Raw genomic sequence first — 12,346 nt, forward strand, 5'->3', positions numbered from 1 at the left:
CTGAGATCTTTCTGCATGGAGTTTGCATGTTCTCCCTGTGCATACGTGGGGTTTCTCCAGCTACGTCAGCTTCCTCCCACAGTCCAAAAACATGATGAGGTTAATTAGTGATTCTAAATTGTCCGTAGATGTGAGTGTGATTATTTGTCTCTTTATGTACCCCTGTGATAGACTGATGACCTGTCCACGGTGTCCCCAACCTTCGCCCTAAGTCAGCTGGGATAGACTCCAGCTCTCTGTTACCCTAATGAGGATTAAACGATGTATAAATAATTAAATAATGGATGGATATATATATATATATATATATATATATATATATATATATAGAGAGAGAGAGAGAGAGAGAGAGAGTGGTTAAAAATAAGCAAAAAAACAAACACACATATACACACACACACACACACACACACACACACACACACACACACACACACACACACACACACACACACACATATATATATAAAATACAGTGGGACAATTAAAAGCAGCAAAAAGCCATTGAAAACATGCGCATCTGGAGATCTGTATAGAAAATATAAATAGAGGAGGAACATTTGCAAATTATATTCCATAAACTGTTAACTGTATATAACTGTAGCTGTAGCTGATGTACAGAGAGTAACTGCCTGGTTGTGACCTGCAGGGGGCGTCCTGAGCCCACCCTGCTGCTCACCTCCTCTCCTCCCTATTTTCCAGAGATGCTGCAGACTGTGTCCTCATCATCACGGCTCAACTGATCGTCTCCCTTCTTCTGCTTCTCCCTCTCCTCGCCGTCGAGCTCGTCTCCGGCGGATCACCTGAGTCTACCGGTAAGAATTCTCCATTTTACACCGGGGACGGCGGCTCGTTTCTGCCTCCTTCCTCCTCCTTCTCCGTGTTAATTGAATTTATTGACACTGCTGCATCCGCTGGAGAGACTGCGGATGATGCTGCTGTTGTTTGTTGGTGTTCGTTGTCATGTTCAGGTCATTTGTTAATTGTTTGCAGGATTCTAATGTCGCTGTTGCATTCAGGGGAGCTGGAAAAAATAAAGGTACCCTGACTGGAGGTGGGTTCACCTCAGCTCAGAGTATGTGGAGTCCCACTGTGGATTATGAGCTTCTTTCTTCTGCATCTCATGTTTGTGTGTGTGTGCCCTGGGAGCAGAAATGCCTGTCCTTCCTCTTTTTAGTGTTCTTTTCTTGCACAGGGATCATGTGTGTAGATGCACTTTGTAATATATTTAGAAACTACAGTGTGAGGCAGCATGAGCTGGATGAATGGACATTAGTATTAGGGATGTGACAGGTTTCCTCTGGTCTGGATTGAGTCATCACAGTTCTCCAAATGGTTGGAGTTTTTCACATTATGTAAGATGTGACACCAGACAACAGCTTCTACATCCACTGAGACCTCAATTACAGAATGTAAATGCATCAACGCTTTGGTGTTAAATTAAAATAATCACCAAGCTTCCATACACGTGTTTTGTTCTTGCAGCCACTTGTAGGCCTGAGAAGCACACAGCTTTACCACTCTATATAGAGATAAGATATGATGCTAGCTTTGGTTGGTTACACAAAGAAGTCAAGGCCACTGAAGCATTAAAATATGAGGGAGACTCGTGCCTCCATTTTCATCCATCTTCAATATTTCATGAGGATCCCAGTGGAAGCATGAAGTGAAGCTTGGTGGACAAATTAAAGGCCTCGGTCTGAGCTGTGGTTCAAGTATATGGTTGCCAAAAAGGAGGGAGATTTGGTTCCACTGAGGAAAAACAAGTCACTCTCACAGGCGTGCCAAGCACAGATTTCACCAGAGGCTCCAGCGAAGGTCTTACCTCCATATCAGGAGGCAGGTGGCGGGGTGAGCTGCTGAGCGCTGGGGGGATGGGGATGCATGCTCATGGAAGCATGTTGCCGGGACGAGCATAAATTTCCTCAGTATCCTCTCGTGCCATTATGGTGCCACCGCAGGAAAATTAGGAGCTTTGCAGCAGCAGCAGGGAAGACAAAAGAAGCAGGAACGTAAATTAGAAGCAGAGAAAAACACCTGAAGAGATGAAGATGACGGGGCCGAGGCAGGAACGAGCACTGACAGTGTGAATTACAGCAACACTGTATGTGACATGTAGGTGGAAATGGGAAACTGGCCGGTAAATTAAGTGAAGAGTATCACTGCAGTCACTCAGAGTACTTGTGCTGCACTTTTTACAGGCAGTAAGATGAGCAGCATCCTGCACTTTCCTGCCTGTGCTGTGTCACCCAAATCTCAAGAGGTATGTGAGTAGAATGAGGTTCAAATAGATTGAAAAATGTAATAAATTTAGTTTTTTTTTCTCCATGAGAGCCGGCAAAGCAGAATTTGAAAGTTATAGTTAGATTTCATGTCCCAAAGTAGGGCAGGTGTAATCTGCTTTAATCCATTTTAGATTACCTGAAGTTGCCTTTTTGCAGGCCATTTGTAGTTTTTTGTATTTATACAGACTTTCTGTCCCACATTTGCTTGTTGTATTAACTGAATAAGTCTTAGATGTCATCAGTTTCTTGATTAACTCTTCATTCTAAAATTTAATAACAAGTCAACCATGACTCTTGTGTCACCGCCGTGCTGATGAATGATGATTTGCTGTAGTATCTCTGCAGCGGTCTGCACTGAATTGATTCGGAGTTGGAAATCAATTTAAAGGATGGAAAGCAATCATGGCTGCAGCAGGAACAATCTTGTTACCAGGTTGCAGCTTCTTTCCTGAAAGCGATCTGTTGTCACGCTTGTCAGACAACATGCTACATGGAAGAGACTTTATGTGAGGTCGTCTGATATCCGGAGAGAGTTTGCGACTTTATGTGGTTGGACATGGAGCATATTTTATATACAGTCTATGTGTGAGGGAAGCGAGGGAGATGCAGGTGTAAAGGAATCTGATTCATTGGTTTGCAGTACAGCCACACTACACTAAATGCTGCCTCAACACATGCTCTGCAGAACAGACACTTCTGTCTTGGGACCCTCTTTGTGTTTCTTGTTAAGTGTACAAAAGTGCATGAAAGAAAACAAGAAAGCCCCAGTATATATGTTTGTAGCTGGTGGAGTTTTCCCTCCTTGCTCTGAGCACGCATCCAACTCTCATGATCACACAACAGCACAGTTTTTCTTTTCATATGAGGGGAAATGTGATGCTGTTTCCTGCTGTGTAAGTGAATTTATTAGGACACCGGTGGAGAGCAAATGCGTGAGGTGGAGCAGCAGTCAGTCAGTTTTGACGCTAATCGGCTGACGAGTATAACAAGGACAAAAGAGTGAATTCAGCTTTGCTTTCAGCACAAGCTGTTTAAAGATTGTTTTTATGTTGCCATCACACCTGGAGTCTTTGTGGAAGTAACCACTTCATACAAGAAATAAAGCATTTTATTTTTATTTTATTTGTGATTGAAATGAGAAGGTGGGAACAAAATAATGGAAAATGGTAATGAAGAGCAGTGAATTGAAATTTCATTTATGGTACTTAATTAACTTGACAGCCTGCACTGAATAATGGCGTTAATAAGACGTGGTTATGTGCAGGTGCTTTTATGAGTTGTTGCTTGAGATCAGAGGATCAGTTAAGACTCTTTGCACTGTACAAGGGTCCATTCAGTAAATAGGTCAACTGCAGACATCATTTCTTATGTGCTTTTGGCTGCAGAGATGAAAGGAAATGGCACAGAAGGAGCACCACCTGGCTAACTGCAATATGCCATATAGGCCTATAAGAGACTCTCTATGCTGGATATCAGAGCAATCCTCATTGATCTCAACAGACCTAATGAGGCCCAAATGGTCCCGGCATATTTTTTTCCCAAACTACAGTTATTTATGTGTTAAAGTTCACCCTTTTGCAGGATTTTTATCATTTCCGCTGTGCAAAAATCCCACAATTTGGGGCTAATAGCTCATTCTATTCACAGCAATTCCTGTCACATGAAACAGCCTTTTAAATAGCTATACAAATGCACACGCAGGCATTAAGCTCATCACAGGGAGAATCCCTAAAAGCACCTGTAGTACTCAGGAGTTCAGAGGTGACCTGTCATATATGTAATTACATGTAAACACTGAAAATGGGAACCCATTCACAGCGAAGGCAGAAGTGAACAGACTCGCCGCCACCTGTCAGCCTCCACAGAACAACACAGCATGCTGTCGTTATGGCACAATCACACAGCTCCTCTGAATGGACCACAAAGATGTTTCTAATCGTGTCGGGCAGTGATGTGCTGTTGAATGTGTATGTTTACGGGTTTGTAATATTTACAGGAGTGTGTCAATAGTGAATGCATCAATTAGCAGTGGTTAGTGCACAGAAAAATGTAAGAGATTATGGAAAATCAATAGTTGCTGCAGAACATACAGTATATATTACAATTGCAATCTCAGTTACTCGAGGGCTGATGGTTAAGCTAAAGCATAGAACCTCAGAAAATAATTTCTCCTGTAAGAATGTAACATTATCCTCATGTAATTTTCATTGTCACATTCATTCTGTCTGTTCGTCATATACACAGAGACAGTAGTCTCCATATACATGAACGATATTTAATCATTCTTAGGTGTATGTTAAATGTAGGGACCTCAAGTTAAACTCAGTGCAGTAGTTCTAATGGAAATGTTAGTATGTAAGAGGTTAATGGTCTCTTGTTTGCAGCCTTTCCTTCCTCCTGATCTTTAAAAGCCTTCCATTTCAGAATTCTCCTTGCATTATGGGTCAGTTTTTAGTAAGGACAAAAATGATTTTGGCAAATGACAGACCACTAGTGAAGTTTGTCCTACTTTTAGCTCTGGTTTGCAGCCATATGTGTATGGGTGGAATCTTAAATTGTACGAGATACTGTCTCATCTAGTCATGTCACACAGCTATCAGAATATGTGTTCCATTGTTCCCAGTGATCACTTTTACTCCAGAGCACGTTAGTCAGTCGCTGAGATTTAATTTCCTAATTATGTCTCTTGAAGAAGTAGGACACAGCAGAAAACATAATGCCTCTGCCAGAAATTCTGGGTTCCCTGACAATACTTGAGTGAGGGCTTTGACACAGTAAACAAACATGAGTGTTGAATGTTTCCTGAGTTTACATGTGTTGGCTACTTTGTGATCAAGTCGTCCTTGTTTTTGTTGATTTTCTTATGAGGTATCTGCTGTTTTTTTTTGTTTGTTTGTTGTTTTTACAGGATAAGGACTCCCAATGTCATGAAGAATGATCTTCCAAATTAGACATGATAATCGCTTTGGATTTCTGCCACACTGGAAAAATATGTGAAAATAGGCCCCCGCTGTGCCTCTAAGGCTCTTTGATGGGTAGACAGACTTTTTTTGTAATTGATGCCGTGGATGACTGATTTTTAAAGTGCTCTTGAGGGTGTCATAAACTCAGAGCTGCTTCCATAATGTGTGAGCGAGGAGAGCCCCTCGGTGAGGGGGAGTTAAGGAATAACAACCGACAGGGTGGCGTGTTGACTGATAGCGATGCCAATGCCAATGCAGTTCAGACAGAGGATGGTGGGAGAACTAGGGAAACAGGCTCTCTGTCAGCACTGATGACTGAAACAGCAGAGCAGGATAAAGTGATCATCTGGGGCACCGACTCTCAGTGTGACGATCCCGAGCTGGCGGAGTTTGAGATGCTGGAATGTCAGGAGCTGGAGGCTTATCTGGTTGAGGACGGGGAGGACTTTGTTGGGCTTGCAGAGCGGAAGGAGCTTCAAGAACAGCCATCGTCATGCAGAAAATCAACAATAGGACAGGCAACAGATAATAAGAACAGGGAAGAGGGGAAGTCAGTTCCACATGGTGCCAGTGAACAGGAATCCTCACAAGCCTCTGAGAGCAGAGAGGCGTCCAAGACGGAGTTAAGCTCTGAAACAGATGTCTTTGTGTCCTGTCTGTCCACTATTTCAAGCTTAGCCACCGCTATGGACACTACTGGCAGAACCCAGATGACAGACTCCTGGCACATGGCCTCTGGTCCTCATTCAACTATCTCAGAAGACATGACTCTGGCTTCCCAGACTTGTGCCACCATCTCTGAGAGCAAAAAGGCCTCTGAAAGAGCTGATCGTCCATCCTCGTTCCCTAGAAAAAGCACAATACACCAAAAAGATGTGAACCTCAATTTGAATTCAGCACTTCACTCGGAGGAGGTTGCTTTACAGGCACAAGTGAACAATGCAGTTTTATGCAAGGATGTTGGTGATGAGCACAGGAAGAACAATAACCAGAGGAACAGAGCAGGGAATGCCGTATCGGTGGATAATTATGATGGTACTGAGCACAAGGTTGTGCCCTCTGCAACAAAAACTCATGAAGAAAGCAACACTAAAATGGATAAAAGCACACAAGCTGATGAAACCCCTGGTTTGAACTATGGGCCATCCAAAACAGGTACAAAAGGGACTCAGTCATCAGTTGAACCTAAAGTCATAAAGAAGCAAGGCTCATTCGATAACACATTGAAGAAACAAAACTCTTTTGACAGGAGTTATAAAAAGCAGCCTTCGTTTGAGAATACTTTAAAGAAGCAGCTCTCTTTTGATAACAGCTTAAAAAAGCAGGGCTCCTTTGAGAACACCAACACCTCCAGCTCTTCAAGTCTGGAGAGGAGGAAGCCGTGGGGAAGCCCCAGTCGACCAGCAACTCCTTCGTCCCCTAAAGCTACCTCCTGTTCCCCCAAGAGACGTCCTCCTGGTTCTCCAGCCAAGGTCCAGGGCATCAGGGCACTGAGCTTGGAGCGCAGTGACTCCCCTCTCAGAGATACAAATCAAACTTTCAAGCCACCGGGGAAGACAAGTTTGAGCAGCGGCATCCCCAAACCTGTCATACCCCAACAGAAGGAGGTAGAACCCAGGAGGTCTTCTCCCCCACAGAAGCCCAAAAACGTCCGACCAAAAATCATCACTTATGTTCGGAAAAGTGCTCCAGCAAAACCCGAAGCTCCACATGAAGCCTCTACACACCCGCCAAGATTATCCTCTTATTCCAACCCACCAGCCCACAAAGATCCAAAGGGTGGTCCACATCTGAAATCCACACCGGTGCTCTGTTCCTCCAACCTGCTGTTTGATAAATACAGGCAGGAGATGCAGAAAGCAGGTTACTATCCTCCGGGCATCGCTGCGACTGGGATGAAACCTGCGAGCAGCAGCGTCGCTCAGAGGCTGGGTGGGAAGTCGGACAGCTTTCATGAAGAGATGTCGGAGAAATATCTGCAAGAGGTGAAGTGTTTGATGTATTATGATATAACATTAGTGGTACTACAAGGGCAATGACTTTACATGCCTGTTGCTACAAATAGCAGCAAATTGACAAAAAAAAAGAGTAATGCAAAGATTTTAAGCAGTTAGTGCACGTAGGAAAAGTGCTCAGTTTCACATGTATTGCTTATTGAGCCCTTTTTGACATAAGGTAACAAAAATGGATGTAAAGCACGAAACCTAATGTAGCTATTAGCGAAAGAGTCTAGTTTATCATCATAATCAATATCAGAACTTTAAAATGTCATCACTAAAAATCGAAAATGTTACCAGAAGAACTGACTGTATCACTGATGTCCCAAACCAGCATGCTCCCCAGGATGGAGGAAATGTCTACCGCTCACCCAGAGCACTGAGGCCTCAGCTGGGGTTAGGGGCCGTCACCAGGCAGCCTGCAGCCAAGACAAGAGCACAGCCGATGGGTCAGAGGTCAGCACCGGCCACATGCCAGTCTGCTCAGACAGCCAGAGCAGCTCAGGATCTCACAGGTAAGATGATGATCTGTTTCCATCATGCCTTCAAATTGCAAGTTTAGTTACTTTTTTACTACATTTTTACTATCAGAGACAGTTTTATTTGATTTCAGACCCTCCTGCATTTGATTTAGAATCAGATACTGATTGACCTTTAAGACATAGAAAATGTGTCTTATTTCTGGAATAGCACAATCTGCACCACTTGTTAGGTGCAGGTGTGCAGTTTTTTGCTCTAGATGCCGCTTAATGTAGTTTACTTTCATTATTTTCTAGGTTCCACTGAGGTTTTTGCAACTGAAATATGCCATTTGTACTAATTGTATGAAAAATGGAGGCTTGAGTTTTTTCATTTCCAGAAAGGAAGAAAATCTTTATTTAAACTCAAACAGCTTTTGAGCTACATGTCAGCAGTTAATACAATCTAATATAGATGCTAGAAGGCATATATCAGTATAAGTTTTGATTGATTGATTGATTGATTGATTGATTGATTGATTGATTGATTGATTGATTGATTGATTGATTGGATGGATGGATGGATGGATGGATGGATGGATGGATGGATGGATGGTATATGTCTATGCTTACACTGAAAAAAAACAGTGTGTTAGATGATTAAGACAAATTTTGGAGAATATTCTGTGCACATCCCATCCCCTAGTTGTCGAGCTACAGAGAAGTAATCGCTGAGCTTCTTCGGCTTGCTGAATGATTTACTCTTCTTTTTTTTTTCTCTGCTGTCATGCTTATGGATGAGTTTCAGCTTTTGGCTCCTAAACTCTTTGAAGTGCAAAGCATTTGATAGCAATGTAACCCTCAACCCACATCCTATGTGCTGCAATCCTCCACCTGCTCACATTATAAAGCATAATCTGGTCAGAGTCCACATGTGGTGCCCTCTTATTTATGCACAATTTCATCACTTAATGGAGGCTGTCAGATATTTTCATCGATGTGTGTCATTTTTATGGCTTCATGAGATGTGTGAAACTGATATGAACTCTCTCTTTTCACTCACCAGTGCAGATGCATTAGTGCTGTAATTAGAATCTCCAATATATTCCCTCCAAATAAGACTGGAAAGCAAACAATCAGGTGGTCATAATTTTGATTTTTCTCTCTGTCCCTCATCCTGCAGGCATGGCTCAATAAAATACATACAGCATTGTTAAGGACTTTAGGGGGGGAAAAAAAAAAAAAAAAAAAAAAAAAATATATATATATATATATATATATATATATATATATATATATATATATATATATATATATATAGATAGATAGATATATAGATAGATAGATAGATAGATAGATAGATAGATAGATAGATAGATAGATAGATAGATAGATATTTTATTCTACAGATTTTTTCAGCCTTTTAAAATCTGAATAAAACATCAAAAAAATCACAAAATAGGCTATGAATTTACATGTCTCATGCAAAATCACTTGAAAAACTTTTTAAAGAAAAATGTAGAATTAAGTAAACATATGTCTTAAATTAGACATAATTAGTGACAATTGACAGAAAAAGTAGGATTGGTTCAGTAAAATTAAAGCTAGGTTATATATTTTAATCATTGAAAATTACTGTATTTTTGTGAGTTGTTTCCTTTCTGTTATTGCAGAAGTCCGGCTTCACTTTTCACAATTTAGACCTGAACTTCAAAGTACTGTTTTTTAAAATACAGCACCTCCTTAAAATTACTGCACTTATATCTGTTGTTCACTTTAAGAAATTTGACTTTAAACCTCTGTGAGCTCTACTTGCAATTTTTTTAGCTTATACTTTAATTACTTTCCCCATTTATTGCCTTATCTGCAAGTCTGGGGTTCTCATATTGCTGTTTTGACAAAGCATCTTCCCCAAACAGCATGTTTTATGTTATTTCTCTGTTAGCATCTGCCTTTGTAGTGCTTTCTTTTTTCTCGTTGCTTTTATTCTTTGACCTGATGTCATTGAAAGAGACGGACGCCCTTCAGATATTTCTCAGCTTTGCTCTTAGCTCTACATTTTTAATACACAGAGATTCTTCCACTGTCACTGCGGTGATGCATGTTTTTCTTTCTACCTCAAGCAGAGCAAAAGAGGTCAGGCCCAGAAACGACCCCGAAGAGTCTCCTGCTCAAATCAGGCCAGTCCGGTCTCCGTCCTCCGGGCTTCTCCGCCCTGCCAGCTGCCCGTCTGGCCGCCTTCGGCTTTGTCCGGAGCTCCAGTGTCTCGTCTGTGTCCAGCAACCAGTCTAATGACAGCAGCCACAGTGATCCCAGCCGACCTTCTCAACGTGAGTTACTCTTCTACTGTTTTCACTAGAGCTTAAAGGTGACCACCTCAGAAGAGTTAATAACATCAGACAGCGCTGTGCCTGATAAAAAGGATATGCCACATTTATGTTTTATCACATCTGCGTCTCTTTTTTAATTCACCAGTAGGTGTGGCTGCTCCTCCATTCGTCAGTTACTATAGTAACAGCCGCTTGATTCCTTTCATTTTTCATTCATTTGTCACGAGTGTGCACTGGAAGCTGCTGCAGCACAGAACCTTTGATGAAGAGATCTTAAAGTCTCTCTCCTTGCTCTGCTGCCTCCCCTCAGCCTGCATGCTGCAGAATTTCATCTGGATCAGATCCCAGTCCACAGTGCAACACCAGCGCTCATGAGCTTTACATGCAGGCCGCATTTAGATAGAGCGGTGACAGTAAAATTCAACTGACAAGGTAATTATGTCTATGTATAATAGAGAAATGAGAAATGCGTCAGAGGAGAAGTTGTCGGATCAGACTTATTTTATAATTTATACCAGAAAGAGACCTTACTGATTATGCGCAGCCTCTGTGTGCTCTGTGACTGCAGACTCATTTGTGCTGACTCAAACTATCCATCATGAGAAAAATGCTGAGACATACTGCACTGTTGTGGTCCAGCTCTGAAACAATGGCATAAAAGGGAAGCTCATGCAAGAGATTAACTAAAAGAAAGGCTTTATATGTTTTGCGTGGATTTATATTGTTTAGAACAGACTTTATCATATGAGACTGGCAGGGATAGTCAAAGCTCCAGTGTAACACAAGGGAGCTTACTGAAGGCCTTTAGTTCCAACCTGCAACACTGAAAACCAACACTGACACGACACATCGGCAAGACAGCATACAAAATACTGGTAAATACAATCCTTTATGATGAAGATGTGAATCAGTCACACTAGTTACACCACGAACACCTCAATCAAGCTTTACTTCTTTTTTAATTTTGTAGCACAAAAATAAAAACTCACCAAAATTGGATAAAATACATTTAAACCGTTCAAATACAATGTCCAGGTGAGATGATTATTAGTTATCTCATGGTGTATACTTTTGGTCTGTTTTATGGTCACTAAATCTAAGGGAATCCACAAATTGAGATGGTAAAAATGGTACAAGGGTTTAATAATGGTAAATTTAATTCTTACAAGATACCAAACAAATATGAGAGAGATGGGAGCCCAGGTGAAAACAAATAGTGAAAAGGCCCTGAAACATGCCATGGGGTTGACCGTTGTCACCGAAACTAATGCTGATCAGCGATACTAATGGAACCAAAACTTTAAACAGGACTGCCAGTGACTCTCATCTCAACTAATAATCAATGAATTAAACAAAAACTGCGAACAACAACACGGCACTTCGATGGCTGCTGGTGGAAGATAGATCCTCCCAGCTGGAACTAAAGAAGAGTGACAAGGGAGAGGAGGTTAATGATCAATGATGAGAAGTAATGAGGAATGATGAGAGCAAAAATATACACACATCTAAGTGTCTGTGGTGTACCGACTGACTGTGCTGATTGACAGATGTAATTGTGGGTTAATGCTGTTAATGCTGAGGACCCTCCCCCTTACACTGCTGATGAAAGAAGAGTTTTCAGACTGGAAAAAAAACACAACAGCTGTTGTCTCTTGCGGCCTTGGCGACAATAACTGCTTCATGTATTAGAGCAGCCTTTTGTTCTTATTTATGATAGAAAAAGTGATGTTGAAAGCAAAGAGTTTGACATGAAAATCATCAAAAAATTGTCTAACCAGCCCCTTTCTTGCCTCAAACTTTTGCTACAGTCCAGCCAGGAAATAGTTATTTTTTTCTGCTTCAGGCTTCTGTAGTTGTTTTCATCCAAAAAGTAACAGTTTCTACATTTGAAGATGAAAACCTGCAGTCATGTGAGCGTGACTGAAATCGTCTGTGCTTTCCATTGTAGAGCTCTTTCAAAAGTTTAAGCCAATTGCTGATTTGCTGTATTCCTTTCAGCAGAACATGTAATTCTAATTGTGGTGCGGTGATGAGATGGGTGTCTACCAGACAGAGAACCACTCGGGAGCTGCTCACACAGCGTATACATGACTGGCAGCTTGTATAGCAATGTTTCCCTTCGGGCAGTCGGCTCAGACTGCGGTGCTCTATTAGTGGCTGCCATATGCCTCAAATGCAGCCACATTCACTCCAGCAAAGTGTTTTGACTGGGAGTGAGTAGATGGTTTCGGAGAGGAGGAAGCTATAATGAACTTCGGGCAACTGGTGGCATATCCATTTATTTGTCCAGTTAGCTCAGGAGGAGCCGGCGTT

At 41.7% G+C, this 12,346-nt stretch overlaps 1 protein-coding gene across 4 annotated transcripts in view; it reads left to right on the forward strand.

Annotated features, from left to right (window-relative positions):
* The first annotated feature begins 674 nt into the window (after positions 1 to 674).
* mtus2b (microtubule associated tumor suppressor candidate 2b) overlaps positions 675 to 12,346 on the forward strand; it is a 29,516-nt gene continuing 17,844 nt past the window's right edge. For 3 of the 4 annotated variants that reach the window (XM_023262753.3, XM_023262754.3, XM_023262755.3), the window contains exons 1-4: positions 675 to 815; positions 5,194 to 7,233; positions 7,580 to 7,760; positions 9,827 to 10,033. In XM_023262753.3, the coding sequence (XP_023118521.2) occupies positions 5,410 to 7,233; positions 7,580 to 7,760; positions 9,827 to 10,033 (2,212 nt within the window). In that variant the 5' untranslated portion in view covers positions 675 to 815; positions 5,194 to 5,409. The remainder of the gene's footprint in view (positions 816 to 5,193; positions 7,234 to 7,579; positions 7,761 to 9,826; positions 10,034 to 12,346) is intronic. The other variant, XM_023262756.3, reaches the window with a different exon arrangement.

Source organism: Amphiprion ocellaris, chromosome 7, assembly GCF_022539595.1.
Source record: "Amphiprion ocellaris isolate individual 3 ecotype Okinawa chromosome 7, ASM2253959v1, whole genome shotgun sequence".
Taxonomy (NCBI): domain Eukaryota; kingdom Metazoa; phylum Chordata; class Actinopteri; family Pomacentridae; genus Amphiprion; species Amphiprion ocellaris.